The following is a 26,155-nucleotide window of genomic DNA, read 5'->3' as shown; positions in this document are numbered from 1 at the left end:
CTTCTTGAGACTCTTTCTCCTCTTGGGTCCCATGGCACTGTCCACTATTGGTGCCTGTCTTGACACTTGGTCTATTCAGTTTTTTGTTTGTTCATTTGTTTGTTTGTTTGTTTAGTGCTTCTTCTATAACTGAGCACTGTTCACAAGGCTCAGCCTTGGACTTCAGCCTTACTCTTCCTGAATGACCCTCTTCTCTTCAATCATCTCTCTCCACTTCCATTTGTTTGATAGCAAGTGACAGAGACTCAAAAATAACAATGGCTTAAAGAAGAAAGAAATTTCCTGTACATGTAAAAAATGTCCAGAGTTGGCAGTTCCATGAGTAGAATAGTTCACATGGTCATCAGGGATCCACACTTTTTCAATCCACCATTATCAGTACTTGGCTTCATCATCTTGATCCAAAACGTCTGTCTGAGATCCAGCTGCCATGACATTCAGCCTGCAAAAAGCAACAAAGAGATGAAGAAAGCAAAGTCCCCTATTCTTAAAGATACAAAAGTTATACACAACACCTATTTTCATTCCATTGACCTGAACTTAGTCATATGACCAAATTAGCTAGTAGAAACCTGGGCAATGTAGTCTTTATTCTTGGTGACTACATGCCCTGATGCAAATTAAGGATTCTTTTACTAAGAATGAAGGAGAGAACAAATGTTGGAAAACAACTAGAAGAATTGGCCACAGCCCCCCCCTTCCCAAATACTTCAAGCCCATTCCCTCTCCTTATTTTCTATCCTTCCAACTGTTTACTTGGACAGTCCCTCATCATCCTAAATTTAATATTTCTAACACTAAACTTGTCTTCTACTTTTGACTTTGTTCCAAAATAAACTGAATAGATTTTCCACTGACATGAAGTAGACTCTCAAAATATATTGTTGAACAATTGAATTCTATTAGATGCCTCCTTATTCCTTGCCTTTCTTTGTGCTATCTCTCAAATTTAGCCTTTTTTTTCCATTCCCATTATCATCCCCCAGTTAATGCCAAGACGGCTATGATAGCCTCTGAAATGGTTCTCAAGCCCAGCTTCTCTTTCCTCTTATTCTTCCTACACATCATTACTATATTACTATGATCCTAAAACATCATTTTAATCTCCATCCTCAAAAACTTTAATAGCTCCGCTCTGCCTGTGATGTAGATCTCAAACTCAAGGCTGTCCTAAATCTAAACCATATCTCTTTATATCTCCAGCTTTATCTCTCTCTACTCCATTATGTAAATCTATACTCATTTGAACTACATCACATGTTCTCCTGCTTCTAAACTTTTATTCAGGACCCAAGGACCTGAGAAACCCATCCTTTCCTTTTCTATCCAGCAAAATTCTACTTGTTTTTCAAGGTGTCCCTCAAATTCTACTTTCTTTAATAAATTTTCTCTAACTTCTACAGTTTAAAGTAATCTCTCCCTTCTTTGAATTCCTACTGCAATTACTGTTTCTATCATTCATTTGAATTTGTCATTTACTACCTTATATTGCAAAGGAGAGTTATGTGTATGTGTGTATGTTATTTTCTTAACCAGATAAGAAAATCCTGAAAAAGGCAGGGAACCTATCTTTGTCATAGACTTACATAGTGCATTTCATGGTAAGTCCTCAAGACTTGTGCCACAAGTTCTCTCTGAAATTGGGTTTTCCTAAGGTCACCACTTAAACGCTAATGTTTAAGTCCTTTCAGCACCTAGAAAACTAAATATTTGGGTTGGTTGATATAGAGATTCTTAAACAAACAAACAAACAAACAAAAACAAAACCTGAAGTTTTTAAGAGAAAAATAAAGTCCACCAAGTGGAGTGATACCTAAAACTATCTTCCTGGTCTTTACTTGAATTAGCCCTCAATAAGGGTTCTTTATACATTCTTCAATATGGCCTTGGTGTCACCAAGGCCATCATAGGGATATACTAGGGAAGGCTTCAAGGGCATGTACCAATTATTATGATAGTGACAAAAAAACATGATAGGGATGATTCTCATCCTCATTATTGTCATTATCAACCTCAGAACTAATATTTATTTTGCCTTGATGGTTAAGGAAGAATTTCCACTCATATATGATTTGCTAATCACTAATTAGATAAAGCAAAATTTGCAGCTATTATTTCCATTCTATGAATGAAGAAACTAAGACTCAGAAAGGTTTTCTAATTTTATTAGGGTTATCCAGCTCATAAGTGTAAGTACTAGAACTTGGGTCTTCAACCTCCCTATCTTTCCACTACATGCTATGGTTCTGCAGCTGCCAATCTCACACTACAGATGGAATGTTTGAAGGTGGCGGAATCTTTATCTTATGCCTGTACAAACCTGTGCTTTTTCTCAGCAATCCCTGAATTCTAATCAATGACATCAGCAGCACAAATAGCAGCAGGAACTTCCCACAGCTTATTCTATCACCCACCCTTTCTGCCTCATCACCCTTTGACACCCCAGCATCACTTTTTGAATGACTTGCTATGGAAAATATGACAGACTTCAAAAATAGCGATGCACAACAACCATTTTGTGGCTGCAAAACTGCTCTAATACTAAGAAGGTCCACCTTTGCAAACTGCCTACACACTTCCTGAGGTTTAATGAGAGAACCCACCAGAAGTATAAGTCTATGAAACCTACATCTCATCCATCTTCTCACACCTAACCTGAATCCAAAGAGCAGAATGGCAATTAGGCACTAGACCCTGACTTCAGAAAAGCCTTAAGGTAGACATGGGAGATCTGGCACCAGGAGCAGCTATGTAATTTGCAGAACCCAGTACAACATGAAAATGTGGAGCTTCTTGTTCAAATAATATTAAGAATTTCAAGATGGCACAGCAGCATTAAGCCAAGTTCAGGGTCCTTTTTAGCTCAAGGCTCTGTGCAACTGCACAAGTCACGTAACCATGTCTGGGACTACCAGGGATTCAGGCTGGGACACTCCACGTGACCCTCTATGAGACTTCATCAACCCAGTGGAATAATTTACCTGGAGAGAATTAATGTTCAAGAGAATGGATTTTGGTAAACTTACTCCTGCCACTGAAGGCAACCTTAGTCTCTCCTGTCCCCCAATGGTGTGTTCCTTCTGCACTTACCCCTTATCACTCATCACATTGTATTATTTTTCACTTATATACACACCTGTATCCCTTAAGACAGCAACCATGTATTATTTGTTCCTGAGTCTATAACACAGCATCTGGCAAATAGTTAACACTTAATAAATGTTTGTAAATGAGGGTCCTTAGTCTCACCCTCCCCGCAGGGCCCTGTTACATCTCCCTCTGTACTTAGCCCACACCATCAAGCCTTGCTGAGGTGGTCCTCTTAAAGGAAAATCTCAGTTGGTCTGAAAGGAAAAAGGTTTATATTCACAGCCACTGTGTTCATTAAAGGCCTACTGGGCTAGAGGGCAAATGTGACCTTAGTGAGACAGCACCAGCAGGTTAAAAAATCCCTTCGCTTTTCTGACACTTCAAAATGATGTATATTCTCAATAAACCATTTTCTTGCCCTCTTTATACCAAGCCCTGGATAAATTTTAGGGTCAGCCTTAACCCATTTATGTGGAAAACTTACATCGTCCTCTTTGGGGCTTACACATAGCCAATACTCATCAGAATGACCCTGTTATTGTTTATGGTTGATACCCTTACTGATGGGTCAGTGCCTGTGTCTACTGGTTATTAAATGTTTTGAATATCATCCATGGTGGCTCAAAACTCTACTTCTAAATAAATAGAGCTAAATGAGAATAACAAAGTAATGAAAGGAGAAAATAACATAATTATATTGCCTTTCATTTTATGAGTTATGTATTAAATCAGTTTATCTTCCATTAGGTGATGGAGAAGAAAATAAACCTTTCATTCTTGTTTCCATGTCAGATTTTTAAAATACTCATCCTTTAGCTTTTACTAGAAAGTATTCCTGAATTCCCAGAACAGATCAAGTTCCCTTGCTATTCTCTCTCAAAGCACTATATATCTCTCTCATAGCACGTATATATTTTGTATCTAATCAGTTGTGGTTATCTGATCCACAATGGTCTCTTTAACTAAGTTCTGGAGAAAAGCAACTATATCTATTTTTATTCACCATTGTATCCCCAGCTCCTTACATCATGCTTAAAAGAGTACAAACCTTTGTATTATAAATTAAGTTAATAAATACCTGCCATTGTATTCTGGATACAAAGCTTACCTTGGCAAAGGCGTGTTCTGACAAAGCTTACCTTGAATAATAAATACATGTATTCATTCATAAGTATATGAGTGAATAAATGAAACTTACTTCAGAAGTTGTTCCAAGAGATTATAAGCAAAACAGAAGTGAATTCCATTTATTAATTTGTCCCAGAAATATATACTAACCACGCATTATAAGAGATTGGACAATTAAGTTTGCAAACTCATCCTAGAAAAAGCACTACATACCTCATTGCTGAATATCACTACGGTCACCTTCGAAGGACTCCCCTTGGGAAGCTATGCACTGACACCAGCACCTACTCCACTCTTCAAAACAATTTTGGAACTCTGTTTCTGGAATGGCCATCAGAGCTGTCATCATATTGTCCTTGATGTCCTGAATGTCATCAAAATGTCTTCCTTTCAATATTTCCTTTATCTTTGGGTAAAGATAGTCATTGGGAGCCAGATCAGGTGAGTAGGGAGGGTGTTCCAATACAGTTATTTATTTACTGGCTAAAAACTCCCTCACAGACAGTGCCGTGTGAGCTGGTACATTGTCGTGATGCAAGAGCCATGAATTATTAATGAAAAGTTCAGGTCGTCTAACTTTTTCACACAGCCTTTTCAGCACTTCCAAATATTAATAGTAAACTTGGTTAACTGTTTGCCTAGTTGGTACAAATTCATAACAAAAAATCCCTCTGATATCAAAAAAAGGTTAGCAACATCATTGAAACAAGTTCATGAACTTCATTGTCAGACCTCATCTGTCAGGTACTCTTCCAGAGACTGGGGATATGTAGTAGTAAACAAAAAAGACCCCTCAAAATCACCAACTTGGGGAGTATTTACTCAAGAGTTTCTAAAGCACTCTCTACCTATATTTTCCAGGAATAGAGGCATAGGTGTAACTTTCTTTTTGAGAAGACTACAGTAGCCATCCCAGGCTCTTGCCCCAGCTCTTCCACCACTTAGATATATGACCTTGGAAAAGAAAGGCATTTAATATCTCAGACCTTGTGAAGGCTTATGGTCCTCATCTCTCAAATCCTTCCTAGCTCTCAGAGTCTGTAAGTCTAAATAAACATATTTTTAATGAAATGGATCCCTGGAAATTCACTGGGAAATTTTGTTTTTCTGTCTGTACCTGCCGACAAGACGAACAGTCCCTGAAGTGGGGAGTGAGGATTGAGAAAAAAGAAGAGAGACAAAGATGGGATCCGGAGGGCAGGCAATTCTAAGTAGACTGCAGCAGTTCTAAGTAGACTGCCTCAATTCTAAGTAGAATGCCTCACCCCAAGTTTATTTTTGCAGCTTATATACTGTGGGCCTCAAAAAAGTAACAGAACTGTCTGCAATCTAATAGTTACAATGTTTAGATAAACAAGGGGGTGTTTCCTGGTCAGCTCCGCACTTCCTGACCTTGTCAGTTTCTGTGTTCTCAAAGTAGCAAGTTTTGCCTTGCTGGGAGCACAAACCACTCAAGGAAGTCAAAGGTTCAACGTTACACAAAACAACATCTGCTAGCACTTCAGCACGGTTTCCCACATTTTTCGATGAAAATCCTTTAGAAAATTTAGCCATCATAATATATTAAATGTATCTAGAGTAGAATGCCAAAAAAATAAATGGCATCCTCAAGAAGTTGGATGATCTGCATCCATGGGAGCTTCTGAGGGAGACTGAAGCCTGGGGAGACAGGGAACTCTAAAAGGTGCAACAGCCAAATGGCTATGGTTTTCTATCTATGTCCTCAGGTCTGGAAGCAGCTGGAAGCAACACAAACATCCTCACAGTGAATGGGATTCTAGGGGATCCAGTTAGTTTCCCCTTGAATATCCAAGAATCACAGAAAATTGCCAACATTGCTTGGGTGAATTCCCAAACATCTGTTGCTCTTGTAGTACCAAGAGACCCAGGAACAGCACCCCAAGTTACTGTGACCCACCAAAATTATCAAAAACGAATAAACGTCTCACATGAGAACTACGACCTGGAGATCAGCAATCTGAGGATGGAAGACGCAGGGATCTACAAAGCCGACATAAATATAAAAACCCCTGAAATGAAGGAATTCACCACCATCACCAGGAGCTACAACCTTCAAGTCTATCGTAAGTTGTGGGAAGATAGAGGGCTTGTTTTTTATTTTTACTTTGCAAATTTGTTATTAAAAAACATCTATATTTTTGAAAACTGGGTACCCTAAAATTTTTTATACTTGTAAATATTTATATAACTACAGATTAATATTTATAAAAAGGATGTGGCTTTTCTTGTTTTTAGCTATGTAATGTTCCATCAGCAGTTTTTCCCGTGCTCTTGCTTTTTTTTTCTATAAAACGTGAATTATCATCCTATTCACTTCCCATAGTTACTGTGAAAATCAAGTGAGACTGTATGCAAAGTACTTTAAAATAATTTTGAAATAATTACAGATGCATAGAAAGGTGTAAAGACAATGTACAAAGATGTTCTGTGCACTGTACCCAACCTTTCCCAATGGTAATGTCTGACATAACTATAGTACAATATCAAAACAAGGAAGTTGACATTAATACAACAAATTGAGCTTATTTAGATTTCACCAGTTACACAGGCACTCATTTATGTGTGAGTTTATGTGTTGCTCTGAACAATTTATTCACATATATAGATTCATGTAACCACTACCACAATCAAGATACTTAATTGTATCATCAGCAAGAGTCCCTCATCCCTTTACAGTCACTCATTACCACCCTCTTTTCCCTTCCAAATTCCTAGGAGACATTAATCCATTCTTCATATCTATAATTATGTTATTTCACAAATGTTTCTTAGATAGAATCATGCAGTATGCGTGCTTTTGAGAATGGCTTTTTTCGCTGAGTATAATTTCTTTAGTCATCCTAATTATTGCAAGTATCAATAGTTTATATCTTTTTATTGCTGGATGGCATTCCATGGCATAGATATACTAGTTAGTTTAACCATGCACCTATTAAGAGATATTTTAGTTGTTTCCAGTTTGGGGCTATTGTAAATAAGGCAGCTATGAATATTTGTATACAAGTTTCTGCCTGAAATAAGTTTTTTGTTTCTCTGAGATAAAGGCCCAAGGGTGAACTCATATGGTAAATCCATTTTTCTTTTTAAAAAAAATTTTATTGTGATAAAACATATATAACATATAAACATATAAAACATATATATAACATTTAATATTTTAACCATTTTAAAGTGTACAGTTTAGTGGCATTAAGTACATTCACATTGTTGTGCAATCATCAACCACTACCCATCTCAGAATATTTTTCCCCCTTTTAAAAGATTCTACTTTTTTAGAGCAGTTTAATGTTCTTATAAAAATTTAGTAGGAAGTACAAGGAGTTTCCATGTACCCCCTGCCCCGCCACATCCACAGCCTCCCCACTATCAACATCCCCCACCAGAGTGGTGCATTTGTTACAAATGACAACATACATTAATGAATCATTATCATCCAAACTCCATAGTTTACATTACGGTTCACTCTTGGTGTTGTATAGTCTATGAATTTTGACAAACATAATGATATGTATTCAGCATTATAGTATCATATAGAAGAGTTTCACTGCCCTAAAAACCCTCTGTGCTCTACTAATTCATCCCTCCCTCACCACAACTCCTGGCAACCACTGATCTTTTTACTTCTCCGTGGTTTTGCCTTTTTTTTTTTTTTTGAGAGTGTCATGTAACTGGAGTCATACAATATAAAGCCCTTTCAGCTTGGTTTCTTCCACTTAGTAATATGCATTTAAGTTACCTCCATGTCTTTTCATGGCTGGATAGCTCTCCCCAGAACTCAGAACTTTAAAAGTGATTTTCAGTTTTAAAAGAATTGCCAAACCATTTTACATTCCCACCAGCAATATATGAGTGATCCATTTTCTCCACTTCCTCTCCAGTATTCAGTGTTATCACTATTTTTCATTTTGGCCATTCTGATGGGTGTGTGGTATCTCATTTTTTTAAAAGATTTTTATTAAAATATAGCTAACATACAATATTATATTAGTTTCAGGAGTGCACAATAATTATTCAACATTTATATACTTAAGGAAGGGATCATCATGATAAGTCCAGCAACCATCTGACACTACAACACTATCACAATACTATTGATATATTCCCTATGCTGTACAGTACATTCGCATGACTTATTTGTTTTATACCTGGAAATTTAAACCTCTTATTTCCCTTCACCTTTCCCCATCTTTTTAAATTTTTCAATTACAGTTGACATTCAATTTTATTTTACATTAATTTCAGGTGTACAGCATAGTGGTTAGATATTTATGTAATTTAACAAGTGATCCTCCTCACTTTTTTATTTCCACTTCTTCCGCCGCCGCACACACACACACACACACACACACACACACACACACACACTTCGGTTCAAGCCGTTGTTTCTCAGTCTAGTTGTGTAGGACACAGCTCCCTGGCCCATGCTGGTATTACGAGCCTTGCACGCCGTTGAGGCAGTCAGTCACCGTTGGCTGCTCATAGCAGCTCTTGCCAGCTGCCAGCCGTTCACTATGGCTGCCGGCTGCCGGCCACTCGCTGTAGCTCATGCTGACCTCCGGCTGCTCATGGAGCCCAGCTACAGGGAGAGCCATTGTTCACAATCTTAGCTGTAGAGAGTACAGCTCACTGTGGAATCTAACTGGCAACCTCAGTGTTAGGAGCATGCCTCTCCAACCACCGAGCCAGCCACTGGGCCAACCCCACTGGACCAACCCCGCCTTCACCTTTTCAACCATGCCCCTCAAACCCCCTCCCATCTATCACCCCAATAAATCTAGTACCAATCTGATACCATAAATTGTTATTACAGTATTATTGACTATATTCCTTATGCTATGTTCTATACCCCCATGACTACTTTGGAACAACCAATTTGTTTCTCTTAATCCCTTCTCCTTTTCACCCACCCCCAACCCCATTCCCATATGGCAACCATCTAAATGTTCTCTGAATCTATGTGTTTGTTTTGTTTATTTTGTTCTTTAGATTCCACTTATAAGTGAAATCATATGATATTTGTCTTTCAATGTCTGACTTACTACACTCAGCACAGTACCCTCTATGTCCTTCCGTGTTGTTGCAGATGCAAGATTTTGTTCTTTTTTATGGCTGAGTAATATTCCATTGTATATATGTACCACTTCTTGTTAATCCATTCATCCATTCAGGAGCACCCAGGTTGCCTTCATATCTTGGCTTATGTGAAATAATGCTGCAACGAACATATGGATGAGCATGTCCCCTCGAAGTAGCATTTTGAGTTTTTTCAGATAAATACCCGAAAATAGGATTATTAGGTCCTTCTTTGTATTTTGTTATAGCCTTTGTTTCAAAGTCTATTTAGTCTGGTATAAGTATCATTAACCCAGCTTTTGTTTGTTTGTTTTCATTTTCATGAAATATCTTTTTTCATCCCTTTACTTTCAGTCTGCGTGTGTCTTTTGATCTGAAGTGCATCCCTTGTAGGCAGCATATGTAAGGGTCTTATTTTCTTATCCATTTAGTCACCCTATGTCTTTTGATCGGAACATTTAATCCATTTACATTGAAAGTAATTGTTTGTTTGTTTTTTTCCCCTATTAAATGTTTTATTTGAATATATGTGTGTATATATACATATATAATGTATATTTTATATTATATTCAATACTCATAAAAATTTATATTTATATATACACTTGCTTTTTTTAACTCCACCTAGACCTTTTTGATGGTCTCTTTGCTTTCTCATATTTTAATTTTACCTTTTGATTCTACAAGTATATTGAATATATTTTTTATATTATGCATTCGATAATTCCAATAATTACAGTAATTTTTGTTCTGATTGTGAAATTTATTTTTTATTTGGTAATTATAGCTTTCATTTCACCAAGTAAAGCATTTTACAATTGATGATCTACAAGCTAACTAAGCAGCAGAACAGAAAAAATAATTGTGCTTCTTTACTGTTAGTTAGATTTTAGTTTCATCATGTGATAATTGTTTCACAGGCTTACTTTTTCCCCTATACTTTATTTTTTTTTATTTATTTATTAGTTTCAGGTGTACAAGACAAGGAGGGGGGCTCACAGTGTGAGGGATATAGATGATGAACGTCTGAAAGTAATTGTTGATAGGTATGTAGTTATTGCCATTTTATTATTCATATTTGTGAGTGTGTGTGTGTGTGTGTGTGTGTGTGTGTGTTAAAGAAGTCCCTCTAGATTCCTTGTAAAACTAGTTTGGTGGTGATGAACTCCTTCAACTTTTTCTTGTCTGAGAAATTCTTTATCTCTCCTTTGATTTTAAATGATAGCTTTGCTGGGTAGAGTAATCTTGGTTGCAGGTCCTTACTTTTCATCACCTTGAGTACTTCCAGCCAATTCCTTCTGGCCTGCAAAGATTCTGTTAAGAAATCAGCTGGCAGTTTTATGCAAGCTCCACTATAGTACTTAACTGCTTTTTTCTTGCTGCTTTTAAGATTCTTTCTTTGTCTTTAAACTTTGGCATTTTAATTATGATATGTCTTGGTATGGGTCTGTTTTGGTTCATCTTGTTTGGGATTCTCTGCACTTTCTGGGATTGTATGCCCATTTCCTTTGCCAGGTTAGGGAAGTTTTCCATCATTATTTTTTCAAATAGGTTTACAACTTCTTGATCTTTCTCTCCTCCTTCTAGTACTTCTATGATGGGAATGTTGGTGTATGCTTGATGTTGTTTCAGAGGCCCCTTAAACTCTTATCGTTTCTTTAGATTCTTTTCTCTTTTTGCTGTTCTGTTTGGGTGTTTTCTTCTACATCACTGATTCAATCTTCTGCTTCATTTAAGCTACTGTTGATTTCCTCTAATGTAGTCTTCATTTCAGTTATTGTAGTCGTTATTTCTGACTAGTTCTTTTTTATATTTTTTATCTCCATTTTTATGTTTCCTATCTCTTTGTTGAAGTTATCCCTGAGATCACTGAGCATCCTTATAACCAGTGTTTGGAACTCTGCATCTATTAGATTGCTTGTCTCCATTTTGTTTAGTTCTTTTTCTGGAGCTTTGTTCTGTTCTTTTATTTGGGACAGGTTTCTTTGTCTCCCCATTTTGGCTGCCTCCCTGTGTTTGTTTATATGTATTAGGTAGGACTGCTATGTCTTCCAATCTTAGTAGATTTGCCTTATGTAGTAGGTGTTCTGTGGGGCCCAGTGGCACAGTCTCCCTGGTCACCAGAGCTGAGTGCTCCAGGTGTGTCCCTTGTGTGGGTTGTGTTTGCCCTCCTGTTGTAGTTAAGCATCGGTTGCTCTTTGCACATCAATGAGCGAGATTGACCTTCAGGCTGGGTGGTGTGAAGATTGGCCATAACTACAATGGAGGAGCTGTGATGCACAGGCTGAACCTAAAGAGCAGAGTTCACTTTAGCAGGGCTCTGGTGCCTGCCCTGTCTGCCCGTTGGGTGTGTCATCCTTGGAGGCAGTCAGGTGATGCTCTAGCCCAGTCCGAAGCTGTCCACTAGGTTTGCCAGCCCAGGGCCTCCTGTGAGAGACCCACTATAGGCCAAGGTCAGCAGCAGTCTATTTCCTACCCAGGGCCACCTGGAATAGCCACAAAACAATCCAGAAATGGCTGCTACCTGAGCTATGCTTGGAGGCCAAGCCACAAACCCAATGTGGCTGTTGCTAGTGCCAGGCTTAGGGCTGCTCAGTCAGAGGAACATGACATGCCGAGCCAGATGATGCTTGTTTGGATTTTGTGAGCATTTGAGAGATTTTAGGAAAGTCCACAGCATGAACCAAGGCAGGTGGTTTGTGTGGAAAAGCCACTGGAAGCTGCTTGGGTGTGCCCAAAAGTTGGGTGGGGCAGGGTCTGAGGGAATAACTTGGGCAGGGCAGATAAAGGTGATAGCCAGTTTGCTGGAGACTCTGATATGGTGTCTGCTTGCATTTGCATGCAGGGATGGGGAGGGTTCAGCAAAGAAACAATGATTTTCCCAGGCTCCTCCCTCTGGGAAAAAGCTACCCCTCCAGCCCTCCCTGTAAGTCCCTGGCACCTTCAAGCTACTGCCACAGTGTTGGAGCTCAGAAAGAATGAGTCATCAGTGATAAGTCCATGTGGAAGCCCCTTAAAAGAGCACCTAGGGTTGCAGCCACTCTCAGTCTCAGCCACAATCTCCACTGGTTTTCACAACCGGAAGTTATAGAGACTTCTCTCCCTGACACTGGAACCCTGGGCTGGGAAGCCTGTTGTGGGGTTGGGACTCCTTGCTCCACTGGGGGGAACCTCTGCAGCTGAGATATCCCTGCTGATTTTCAACGGTCACACATGGGTATAGGACTAGCCTGCACCTGGTCTCCGACCCTCCTACTGTTCTCAAGGTAGCTTCTTCTGTATGTTTGTAGTTGTAGGGCTTTGGTTCATCTAGACTTCAGGTGATTCTCAATGATGGTTGTTCTGTAGTTTAGTTGTAATTGATGTGGTCCTGAGAGGAGGTGAGCACCACATTTTCTTACTCTGCCATTTTGACTGGAAATCCTCTCATTTTGGTTTTTATTTGAATTTCTCTAATATCTAATGCAAAGTACTTTTAAAAGGTAAAATATTAGAACTAACATCATTATTTAAATTTCCACAATTCAAAGTGAGGTCTGTGCCCTGGCTGCATCAGCATCATCTGAGAACTTGTTGGAAATGCAAATTCTCAGGGCCCCACCCCTTACCTTTGGTTGTGAAGCCCAAGAATCTGTTTATTAACACTCTCTCTGGATTATTCCTATGTGTGCTAAGGTTTGAGAAGCACTAATCTAGAACTGCCCTAGATAATGAACAGATAATCTACTATGGTAGCCATTAGCCACATATGGCTCTTGAGTATTTGAAATGTGGTGAATTCAAATTGAGATGTGTTGTAAGTGTCAAATACGCACCACATTCCAAAGTCTTAGCACAAAAAAAGAACATATTTTTATATTAGTTTCAGGTTAAGATAGCATTTTCAATATATTCAGTTAAATGAAAATACATTATTGAAATTAACATCACCTGTTTATTTTCACTATTTTACTGTGGCAATTAAAAATTTTAAATTACATAAGTGTTTCACATTTTATTTCTATTGGGCAGCTCTAATTTCTAGCATAGAGAATATTTGAGCCATGTCTCAAGGATTTTACTGTCAATTTGCCCCACAGCATTAAAACTACAGACATATGGCTAATCCATGTTGTGATAGATGCAATTCAGGAACATAGTTAATCCACTAAAATTTAAATTCCATAAAGTCAGGGCCTTTGTTTATGAAACTCATCACTGTATCTCCAGCACCTACACTGTCAGGAATATAGTGGGTGCTCCAGAAATATTTTTTGAATAGAAGAATGAATCACAATAGTCCCATGTCCTACACAGTGCCTGACAATTGTAAGTGCTCAATTAATATAGCATGATTGAATCAGGTTGTATTTGAGTGGAAGGCATAGCAGAAAGAGCATTAATGTTAGAATTAGGCCTCTTGCCAGGTGTGTGACCTTGAGCAAGTTGTTTACCCTCTCTGGGTCTAAATTTCCTCATCTATAGAATGTAGACTATAATAGGTGGGATTAAACTATATGGTTTTAGTTGAGCTCCTAGTACAATGAATGCCTTAAAGTAGATGGTGAATAACTAGTAGTCACTGTTAATTTTTAAACCCTTCGGCCTCTCTTAAATTGTATTTGTAAAGGACTTCCTAGATGAAGAAGGATTTGAATTGGACACGAGTGACATAGTCAAAGAACTATACCCAAGTGTGAACAATTTAGAAAATATTTAATTCATTTAAGAACTTTGGTTGAGAAAATAAAGAGGGTGTTAAATTTTTAAATGTTTGTTTTCATCCCTTTATATATGTATTTTAACCCACTTGATCTTTGAGAGGTGTTGTATTATTTGCAATTAGGGCAGACCACTGTAAAGTCTTAGAGAAAGCTGTACTGCCCACATAACAAAATCTGTACTTTTTGGGTGTTTAGCTGAGAAGATAAAGAGAAGGGCACTAACATTTATTGAACATTGTCTATGTGCCTGGCAATCTACCACCTAATTTTTGAAAATATATAAAGATTATACATATTTAAGCGATATATGCAGAAACAGAGCAAAAGATAATAAAATGAAAGGCAACTCTCCCTTCTCAGAGACTATGGCCATACCACCCTGAAAGCGCCCGATCTCGTCTGATCTCAGAAGCTAAGCAGGGTCAGGCCTGGTTAGTACTTGGATGGGAGAGATAGTCACTACTGCTAGTTTATTTTGTCTTTTCCATAGATAATTAATGTACACACAATCACAGGTGATAGATAGATGATAGATTAGATAGATGATAGATAGATAGATAGATAGACAGACAGACAGACAGACAGACAGACAGACAGACAGATAGATAGATGATAGATAGATAGATAATAGACAGACAGATGGATATTAGAGTGGTCTTCATATATAATAGCTCATTTAATCCTCACAACAACCCTAGCAGTAGAACATTGCTATCCTCATGTTATAATTGAGGGAACTAAAGCTCAATGAAACTGTAAACTTTCTCCACCATGCTACAGTTAGAGAGTAGTGGAGCCTGTATTCTGAACCAGGTCTCCAATAGTTTCCATAGTCTTTGTCTTAAAAGGATGAAGTCCTGTCTGTCACAACTCTGGCCTTCTCTGCCCAACAGCTTTGTGCAGGTAACATCTCTGTTCCTGCTGAGAAAAATGAGATGGGATCCTATTTTTCACCTCAACAGCCCACAAAAAAAGTCTTTCAAAAAATAAGTAAACACCAAGCACAAATACAAACATTCTTGTAAATCAAGTTTCTAAAGAAACATACACACACAAACAAACACACAAAATTCGGTTCATTTTGCACTATACATATCTATAGCTATTATTGTTATAGCTATAAAACTTGCTTAGGAGTTTTCCTGCCAAGTTATCACTAATTCTAATCAGGAATAGATAAGAGACTCTTAAAACTAGGGTTTTTGGTTAAGTTGGAATTGAAAAAAATCTCATGTACTCCTCCAGAAGTACAAACAACTGGTTCCTATATTTACACTGCTGAACGTATAGCCTTTATAAACTACATTAATTAGAAAGTTATGTGCCAGTTCCTTTTGACTCCTTTATTCCCTTTCTCACGCAGATGGGGTGGAAGGAACAAATCCCATCATAGCAGCTTTGACAAAAATGAACTAAACTTATCAACTCTAAATGTAGTCACTTTCTTATCTCCTGATAAAAGATGTTCCCCTTTATTCTGCCAGCTCCAGATCTAGACAGTTTAAATAAATTGTTCTTTGGTAACCCTTTGTTAGCCTACAACTTTTACAGTTTACCTTTTGATTGCTTTAATGAAAACATTTTTTTTTCATTTTTTAACTTTTATTTTTATTTTTATTTATTTATTTTTTTTATTTATTAGTTTCAGGTGTACAAGACAAGGTAATACTTAGACGTTCATCATTTATATCCCTCACACTGTGAACCCCCCTCCCCCCATCCACTATCCCTCCGACCTCACACTGAACCATCACATTATATATATAAAATTATAGTTGGCATTCATTAATGTTTAGCTTCTGGTGTACAATGCCATGATCAGGTATCCACAGTATCCCTGAGGTGGTCTCCCAAATAGGACGCATGTCCATCGGATACCCAACAAAATCTTTACAACATTGAATACCTTCCCCAAATTAATTTTCAAAAAAACCCTGAGGCCATCTTGTGGTTACCAGCCGCTTCCAAATCCCTTCACCTTTCCCCTTATCCCCAACCCCCCCACACACACCCATCTAACAACTCTCGGTTTTTTCTTTGTGTCCCCAAAACTGTTTCTGATTAGTTCATTCACATAGTCTTTTCTTTAGATTCCACATATAAGTGAGATCATATGGTACTTGTCTTTCTCTTTCTGACTTATTTCACTTAACATAATGTTCTCTAGATCCATCCATGTTGCTGCAAATGATAAGATTTCTTTCTTCTTTATGGCTGCGTAATACTCCATTGTATAAATGTACCACAGCTTCTTAATCCAGTCATCTACCGATGGGCATTTCGGTTGTTTCCATATCTTGGCTATTGTGTAAAGTGCTGCAATAAACATAGGAGTGCATACAGATTTTTGAATTGGAGTTTTGGATTTCTCCGGGTAGATGCCTAGGAGTGGAATTACTGGATCATAGGGTAGTTCCATTTTCAGATTCCTGAGATACCTCCATACTGTTTTCCATAGTGGCTGCACTAATCTGCAATCCCACCAACAGTGCACTAGCGTTCCCTTTTCTCCACATCCGCGCCAGCATTTGTTGTTTGTTGATTTATTGATGATAGCCATTTTGACTGGAGTGAGGTGGTATCTCATTGTGGTTTTTATTTGCATTTCTCTGATGGTTAGTGAGGTTGAGCATTTCTTCATATGTCTTCTTGCCTTCTGTATGTCCTTTTTAGAAAAATGTCTCCTCAAGTCCTCTGCCCATTTTTTAATTGGGTTGTTTGTTTTTTTGGAGTTGAGTTGAGTAAGTTTTTCATAGGTTTGTGATATTAATCCCTTATCAGATATATCATTGGCAAATATCTTTTCCCATTCAGTAGGATCCCTTTTTGTTTTATTGATGGTTTCCTTTGCTGTGAAAAAACTTTTTAGTTTGATGTAATCCCACATGTTTATTTTTTCTCTTACTTCCCTCGCGCGAGGGGATATATCAGTGAAAATCTTACTCCGGGTAATGTCCATGAAGTTTCTTCCTGTATTTTCTTCTAGATATTTTATGGTTTCAGATCTTACATTTAAGTCTTTAAGCCATTTTGAATTTGTTTTTGTATATGGTGTAAGGAGGTGGTCCAGCTTCATTTTCTTGCATGTGTCTGTCCAGGTTTCCCAACACCACTTATTGAACAGACTGTCTTTACCCCATCGTTCATTCTTGCTTCCATTGTCGTAGATTAGATGGCTATATAGGCATGGATTTACGTCTGGACTCTCTATTCTGTTCCATTGATCTATGTGTCTATTTTTATGCCAGTACCATGCTGTTTTGACTACTGTAGCCTTGTAGTATAGTTTGAAATCAGGTATCGTTATACCTCCCACTTTGTTCTTATTTCTCAAGATTTCTGAGGCTATCCGGGGTCTTTTATGGTCCCATATAAATTTTAGGATTATATGTTCTATTTCTGTGAAAAACGTCGTTGGTAGTTTGATAGGAATTGCGTTGAATATGTATATTGCCTTAGGCAGTATGGACATTTTAACTATATTAATTCTTCCTATCCATGAACATGGAATGTGTTTCCATCTATTTATGTCTTCTTTCATTTCTTTCTTCAGTGTTGTATAATTTTCTGAGTACAGATCTTTTACATCTTTGGTTAGATTTATTCCCAGATATTTTATAGTCTTTGGAGCAATTGTAAATGGAATTGTTTTTTTAATTTCTCCTTCTGCTATTTTATCATTGGTATATACAAATGCAACTGATTTCCGAATATTAATTTTATATCCTGCTACTTTACTAAATTCATCTATCAGTTCTAATAGTTTCTTGGTGGAGTCTTTAGGGTTCTCTATATATAGTATCATATCATCTGCATATAGTGATAATTTTACTTCCTCCTTACCAATTTGGATGCCTTTTATTTCTTTCTCTTGTCTGATTGCTGTGGCTAGAACTTCCAGCACTATGTTGAATAGAAGTGGAGAAAGTGGGCAACCTTGTCTTGTTCCTGATCTTAGGGGGAATGGTTTTAGCTTTTCCCCATTGAGTATGATGTTAGCTGTGGGTTTGTCATATATGGCCTTTATTATGTTAAGATATGATCCCTCTATTCCCACTTTCTTAAGGGTTTTTATCATAAAAGGTTGCTGTATTTTATCAAATGCTTTTTCTGCATCTATTGATATGATCATGTGATTTTTATTTTTCATTTTGTTAATGTGGTGTATCACATTAATTGATTTGCGGATGTTGAACCACACCTGCATACCAGGGATGAATCCCACTTGATCGTGGTGTATGATCTTTTTAATGTATTGTTGAATTCTGTTTGCTAATATTTTTGAGAATTTTTGCATCTGTGTTCACTAGAGATATCGGCCTGTAGTTTTCTTTTTTTGTAGTGTCTTTGTCTGCTTTTGGGATCAGGGTGATAGTGGCTTTGTCAAAAGTGTTTGGGAGTCTTCCTTCCTTCTGGATTTTTTGGAAGAGCTTGAGGAGAATAGGTGATCATTCTTTTTTGAACGTTTTGAAAAATTCACCTGTAAAGCCATCTGGTCCAGGGCTTTTGTTTGTTGGGAGATTATTGATTACTGATTCAAATTCCCTGATGGTAATCAGACTGTTCAGGCTTTCTGTTTCTTCTTGAGTTCGCCTTGGAAGGTTGTGCGCCTCTAGAAAATTGTCCATTTCTTCAAGGTTGTCAAATTTGTTGGCATATAGTTGCTCATAGTAATTTCTTAAATTTTTTTTGTATTTCTGTGGTGTCTGTTGTCACTTCTCCTCTTTCATTTCTGATTTTATTAATTTGGGTCCTCTCTCTCCTTTTTTTAATGAGTCTGGCTAAAGGTTTGTCAATTTTGTTTATCTTCTCTAAGAACCAACTCTTGGATTCATTGATCTTTTGTATTGTTTTTCTGGTTTCTATTTCATTTATTTCTGCTCTGATCCTTATTATCTCCTTCCTTGTGCTCCCTTTGGGTTTATTTTGCTGTTCTTTTTCCAGATCCCTTAAGTGTGAAGATAAACTGTCAATTAGTGATGTTTCTTGTTTCTTTAGGTAGGCCTGCAGTGCTATGAACTTTCCTCTTAGGACTGCTTTCGCAGCATCCCATAGATTTTGGGTCATCGTGTTCTGATTCTAATGAAAACATTTTTTAAATGACTTTTAAAGAGGTTTTAACTTTTCACCATGAGCATTTTAAAACAAAAAACTTAAAGAAAACACACATACACCAGAAAACAAAGCCAAAATTTTTTTTTGAAGATTGATGCAGTGGTGTGCTGATAAATGTTCAACTGGTTCTCAACGGGTATTTGTGTGTATATATACCCTAAATATATAAATTTTATTGACATAAAGGATGTGTGGCACACAATTTCATAAAAGACAATAAAATACACTTGTTTTCAGTGGGATTTATAGATGATGTAATACAGAATTGTACACCTGAAATTATGTAATTTCATTAACAATTATCACCCCAATAAATTTTAAAAAAAATAAATACACTTGTTTTAACTTTAAACAAATGTTTATTACACAAAGGTTGTCATAAAGTTGGATATTTCTCTACTGCGTACACAATTATTCTTTCTATCCACAGAAAGGCTGCTTTTTAACTTCTCATCAGTTGATAGCAAGCACTAAAATCCTTATTTTAACAGAATAATAGTAAAAATGCCTCAGTGATTTAACTTGAAAGGAGAGGCTGTGGAAAAAAAGGAACCCTCATATACTGTTGGTGGGAATGCATATTGGTGCAGCTGCTATAAAAGGCAGTGTGGAGGTTCCTCAAAAAATTAAGAATAGAATTACCATATGACCCAGCAATCCCTCTCCTGGGTATCTACCCAAAAACTCTGAAAACGTTTATCTTTAAAGACATATGTGCTCCGATGTTCATTGCAGATTTATTTACATTGGCCAAGACATGGAAAGAACCAGTGTCCTTTGATAGATGATTGGATAAAGAAGATGTGGTATATATACACAATAGAATAGTATTCTGCCATAAGAAAAGATGAAATAGTGCCATTTGCGACAAAATGGATGGATCTTGAGATTATTATGCTAAGCAAAATAAGTCACACAGAAAAAGTCGAGAACCGTATGATTTTACTGATACGTGGGCTATAAAACTGAAAGCAACAAAGGAACAAGACAAACAAACAAAGAAACAAAAACTCAAAGACATAGACAATAGTTTAGTGGTTACCAGAGGGTAAGGGGAGAGAGGAGTGGTAGATGAGGGTAAACAGGGACAAATATACAGTGATAGAAGAACACACAATGGTGAGCACACAATGTGAAATATAGATGATGTATTACAGAATTGTACACTTGAAACCTATGTAACTTTACTAATCATTGTCACCCCAATAAACTTTAATTAAAAATAAAAAAGCAGGGGCCAGCCCAGTGGCTCAGGTGGTTGGAGTGCCACGCTCCTAACACCGAAGTTGCTGGTTCGATTCCCACATGAGCCAGTGAGTTATGCCCTCCCCCCACAGCTAAGATTGTGAACAAAGGCTCTCCCTGGAGCTGGGCTGCTGTGAGCAGCCAGTTGCCAGCGTGAGTGGCCGGCAGCCATCGTGAGGGGCCAGCTGCCGTGAGCTGCGGTGAGTGGCCGACCAACGACCAGCCAACCGACTGCCTGGGGGGGGGGGGGGGGAGCACAAGGCTCGTAATACCAGCATGGGCCAGGGAGCTTTGTCCTACACAACTAAACTGGGAAACAATGGCTTGAACCGGAGTGGTAGAAGAAGGGGAAAAAACAAAAAAAAGCAGTACATTGGTAGACAGTTCTTGCACTTAGTTATTAGAAATGTACAAATGTCTTTTTATTCAAAAATACAAAATAAATTATCTGTATGCAGGGACAATGACAGCAGTAAACCATTATATGTTGTCAACTGAAAACAGTAACTGATGGTTACAGTGATTTTTCTTAAACATCAGCCAGCCTTCAGTCACTTCCTTTAACTGACTTCTCTGAAGTTATAGGTGAGGAAGCCTTGATCTTCCTCTCACAGATCTCATTAATATTGGTAAAGCACTATTATAGGAATTAGAACATGCCATCATTCATACCACCTCCCATTCCACCCATTCCCAGGTGCTCTACGCTTTCAGAAAAACTTCTCTAGTAACAAACTATAGAAATGATCCTGAAAGTATAGTCTTTACAATAGTCTTTATTGTAACTGCTATACAGCCAATTGTTCTCACAGAATGCTTCCATTGATTTTTGTTAAACATTTATAAGTTTGATAAAAAAAAATACGGTGGATGTTTAAAATTTTTAAAATGTATTACAGTAAAAGATATATTGCCATTAATCTCCCTCAAAATATTCCCTCTCACTTCGAACACACTTATCCCATTGTTCTTGCTACTTTCTGAAGCAGTTCTGGAAGTCCTCTTTCATGAATGTCTTTAGTTGCACTGTCATGGCTGCCTCCATGTCCTCAGTCGATTCAAAACATTTACCTATCATGGTCTTTTTAACTTTGGGGAAGAGCCAGAAGACACATGGTGCCAGATCCAGTGAAAAAAATGGATGAGGACACATCGTAATGTTTTTATTTGACACAAATTGCTGTACCAGAGGCAATGTATGATATAGAGCATTGTCATAATGGAGGAGGAAACCATTTGCCCATTTTATGTTAATGTAATGTTTAGCGATTTACAGCACACTTTAAAACACACTTTCTCTCAACTATAGCTCACACCGAACTGACTGCACAAAACACGTTGAAACTTGTCACACACAGTTATTAAGGATAGATACCTTGCTTCCTGTATTGAAGATCGCTGCCTTTCCTTTGGATGGCACTCAGCAGCAGCATTCACCATATTTTTTGATGACAACAGGAAGGCTTTGTGACACACATCACTTCTGGTATGGAAATTTCTGCCTAATAAGAACATTGCCGGGGCAGGCGTGTGGCTTAGTTGGTTAGAGCGCAAGCTCTGGACAACGGGGCTGCCAGTTCGATTCCTACATGGGCCAGCGAGCTGCGCCCTCCGTAACTAGAATGAAATCAATGAGCTGCTGCTCAGCTCCTGGGTGGCTACATAGCTCAGATGGTTGGAGCGCCGGCTCTCAACCACAAGGTTGCCGGTTCAACTCCCACAAGGGATGGTGGGCTGTGTCCCCTGCAACTGGACCTGGAGCTGAGCTGCGCCATCCACAAATAAGACTGAAAGGACAACTTGAAGCTGAATGGCACCCCCCACAACTAGGATTGAAAGGACAACAACTTGACTTGAAAAAGTCCTGGAAGTACACACTGTTCCCCAAGAAAGTCCTGTTCCCCTTCCCAAATAAAAAACAGAAACAAAAAACAGACTTTCATGAAGAGAATACCATATGAGTATGTGATTAATGGATCATGAAAACAATTATTAAAAAAAAAAAAAGAATATTGCAGTGTGTCCTCATCATCCACCTTATTCACCCGATCTGCCACCGTGTGACTTTTGGCTCTTTCCCAAAGTCAAAAGGTCCATGAAAGGTGGATGTTTTGAATTGATTCAGGACATCAAGGCAGCCATGACAGTGCAGCTAGAGACACTCACGAAAGAGGACTTCCAGAACTGCTTCAGAGAGTAGCAAGAACAATGGGATAAGTGTGTGCGAAGCGAGGAGGAGTATTTTGAAGGGGATTAATGGTAATGTGTCTTTAACTGTAATAATTTTTTTTATTTAGACATTCACCGTATTGTTTGATCACACCTTATATATCCCTATCCAACCTACAGTTGCAATTCATGAATGAGCCAACATGAATACTGGTTGATGTTTTCATTTAAGTTAATTAATAAGGAAAAGATGTCAATAAAAACATATATATTTGAACTTCACTTGTTTGTCAATGATGTGAGCAACTTCTTTGCTGAATTGGATAGTGGGAGAATACATCCTAGTTTGTTTTCTTGGTTTGGGGGTTTGGTTTTTTGCTATTCACAATGTAACGGCTACAGACAGAATGTAATTTTAAGTTTAATCCACTTTAGTAACCTTTCCTCCTTGCTTTCTTAAGTTTGGAGTAGCAATCAACAAGGCAGTAAATCAAGCCCCAGTTCGTAGCATTTGATAATTCCTGTGGTGTAAATACTCCTACCATAACTGATTTTTTAAATTAAATTTATTGAGGTAACATTGGTTAATAACACTATATAAATTTCAGGTGTACATCTTCATAATACAACATCTATATACACTATTGCACGCTCACCCTCCAAGTCTAGTTTCCTTTCATTGTGCGTTTAAATCCCTTTACCCTCTCACCACCTCCTTTCCCCTCTGGTAATTTCCATTCTGTTGTCTGTGTCTGTGAGTTTGTTTTTGTTTTGTTTTGATAGTTCGTTTGTTACTTTTTGTTGTATATTCCCACATATGAGTGAAGTTATATGGTTTTTGTCCTTTCCTGTCTTACTTATTTTACTTAGCATTATACCCTCAAGATCCAGCCATGTTGTCAAAAATGGCTGATTTTAAGACATGCAAAGTTGAAAAAGAAATTTTCCTTCAAACAATCCAGACATGACTTGGGCAGAGAGTAAATGTTAGTTGAATTAAAAAATTTTTTTCACTAAAAGAGGTTGTCTGCATAATCTAGTTCAACTATTTTCTGGGGAAAAAAATAACAACTCTTGGAAGTGAAAGAACTGGTCTGGATGAAGCTCCAGGTCTTCTGATTTCCACATCAATGCTAATTCCATGGCAATAAGCAGGTAGAAAAAAAAAAAGACATGTAAAGTTTGAAAGACTTCCTACATCATTACAAAGGACAGATACATAGATGTAAATAACTTCTATAGAGCATAGATAATGGTAAATTGTAAAAAAAGAAAAAAATGATGCGTTTTGAGTATTGATTAGCTTTGTTTTTAACATATGATTTCTTTTATTGTAAGTTTGTATATTTTGATTTGTAATGATGTCTGTGTTTAACAAACATCTTGAAAATTTAATAGTTGTTTCTCACAAACTGATATAGGCCAGCTCCAGCTTACCATTGGCTAATGTGTTTTCCCCTCATAGGTAAGCTAGGGAAGCCGAAAATTACTCCGAGTTTAATGACATCTGTGAACAGTACCTGTAATGTCACACTGACATGCTCTGTGGAGAAAGAAGAAAAAAATGTGATATACAGTTGGAGTCCCCTGGGGGAAGAAGGTAGTGTCCTTCAAATCTTCCAGACTACTGAAAACCAAGAGCTGACTTACACGTGTACAGTCCAAAACCCTGTCAGCAACAATTCTGACTCCATCTCTGGCCAGCAGCTCTGTTCAGGTAACCAGCTCTGTCCATCTCTCCTAGAGTTTCACAAATCACTCTGAAGAGCTGTAAGACCTGAATGTGGGCCTCATTCTCCAGGGCAATATGCCTCCCTTATGCCAGGCCTTGTCCCCACGGGCTTCTCCCAGAAAGCCCTGGAAAGTCCAAAGTCCAAAGCCTTCTGAGAGATGCCAGGCATTTCAGTGTGTGCTGAGGTAGCCCCGATGGGTTCCCTGATTCCATTTGTAATCCTGACTTTTAATAATCCCTCAAAGCTTTGGTACTCACCCGGGGGGCACCCAATTTTGATAGTGCCTATTGAATGTGGACAAGCTTACGCAGCATCTTGCACCTATTTTCTGATCATCTCACAGCATCTTCCATTTCCAGGTATCACAATGGGCCTCCATATTCGCCATGTGGGGTTGCTGAGTGGACTGGCTGTGCTCTCTCTGTTTATATTCATTCTACCGTCAGTGCTTTTGTTCCTTTTGTGCAAGAGAGAACAAGGTAGGATTTTCCAATGTGGAAATGCACCATCCTTCCTGGGACTGAAATCATTTATCCAACTTGGTGTAGAGAACTTCTTTGTCCCAGGGAATCTACAAACCCCACCCCACAATCTCCCAGAATGATGGCCCTGAGGACTGTATTACATCACCCTGTATGGTCTTCAGAATCTGTTTATGAGATCACTAGTATCTGATGGAGCCAGCGTTTGGGTTCCAGTTTAGCACTGCATTAACAAGCTGTGCTTCATTAGACATGTGTCTTTACCTCTCTGGCTCAGTGTTCTCACATGTGAAAAAAGGTTTGGACCAAAGGGTCTTCAGTGTCACTTTCAATTCCATCATATTTGACTATGACCTTTGGAGAGTCATTGAGGGTCATGTACTAATTTTGTATTCCATGGTTGTCACATGGATGTCCTTCGGGATCCCTCTGGATCATTCTGTAATTGCTCCATTCTCAATTCAGAAAACCTGATCTTAGCACCCTAGGAGATCATTGCATCCTCCTATTCCTCCTAACCCTATCTTTACCCCAAATCTTCCTTTCCCACCAATCATAATAACAAGCTTGGACTTAGAGAGGCTCTACCTCTGCTTCCATGTTATTGACTCTCCTTTGGTCTGACTCCTCTGGTTCCTAATTGAATACTTTCAGTAAGAAACCTGGTAAGTTCTCAGCCACAAGTTTTCCTAGATGACTATTGGGAGAGATGAATTCACAGCAGAGTGGTTAAGACTAAGTTTGTGCTTTGCATGCAGTCTGGGGTGAAGGTCCCAGCTTGACCATTTATGGCTACCAGTTATTTTTTCACTCTCAGTTTTCTCAGTTATAAAATAGACTTAATAATAGGGTTGCTGCATATATTCATTAAGTGGGTTAAATGGAATTACACATATAAACTACCAGGCCTGGGCCTGGTACTCAGTATATGTTAGCTACTATACTTGTAATCGACAGGCCCGGGCTTGGCCTCATAATGAAAAGTTACACAACCTGCTCAGGCAATAGGTGATCTTCAGAGTTCCACAAAGTGACATCTATCTTTAATCCCTCCGGGCCTCTTGGGAAGGAAGAAAGACTATTTTTTATCTATAAATGAGATAAGAGAGTGAGCACACTCAGTCTGACTCACTCACCAAGTCTGAGTCAAGGGTTGAGACAGAACTAAACTCTGAAACGTTGGATCCTTATGATATTGCTCAGCTCAGACCTGTTATGTGTAGATACATTAGTACCCTGCAAAATAAAGGCCCCAAATTCTGGCTATCTCTTTTCAACTTGACCTTAAAATGTTCCACGTTAGGAGCAAAAAATAGGCGTACACTAGGATGAATGTTTCTGCCACCCCACAAATTATTAAAAGTAAGGACTTATCTCTTCTGTCTATTTTTTCCTG

The 26,155-nt window shown here is 38.1% G+C and overlaps 1 protein-coding gene across 1 annotated transcript in view; it reads left to right on the top strand.

Annotated features, from left to right (window-relative positions):
- Positions 1 to 26,155, top strand: part of CD84 (CD84 molecule) — a 65,004-nt gene that overhangs the window by 22,125 nt on the left and 16,724 nt on the right. The window contains exons 2-4 of the mRNA XM_081026555.1: positions 5,946 to 6,302; positions 24,010 to 24,261; positions 24,637 to 24,756. Coding sequence (XP_080882681.1) covers positions 5,946 to 6,302; positions 24,010 to 24,261; positions 24,637 to 24,756 — 729 coding nt within the window. The remainder of the gene's footprint in view (positions 1 to 5,945; positions 6,303 to 24,009; positions 24,262 to 24,636; positions 24,757 to 26,155) is intronic.

This window comes from Rhinolophus hipposideros (genome assembly GCF_964194185.1).
Source record: "Rhinolophus hipposideros genome assembly, chromosome: 19".
In the NCBI taxonomy this organism is placed as follows: domain Eukaryota; kingdom Metazoa; phylum Chordata; class Mammalia; order Chiroptera; family Rhinolophidae; genus Rhinolophus; species Rhinolophus hipposideros.
Note: the sequence above shows the minus strand (reverse complement) of the source record. Positions and strands in the feature narration are given on the sequence as shown.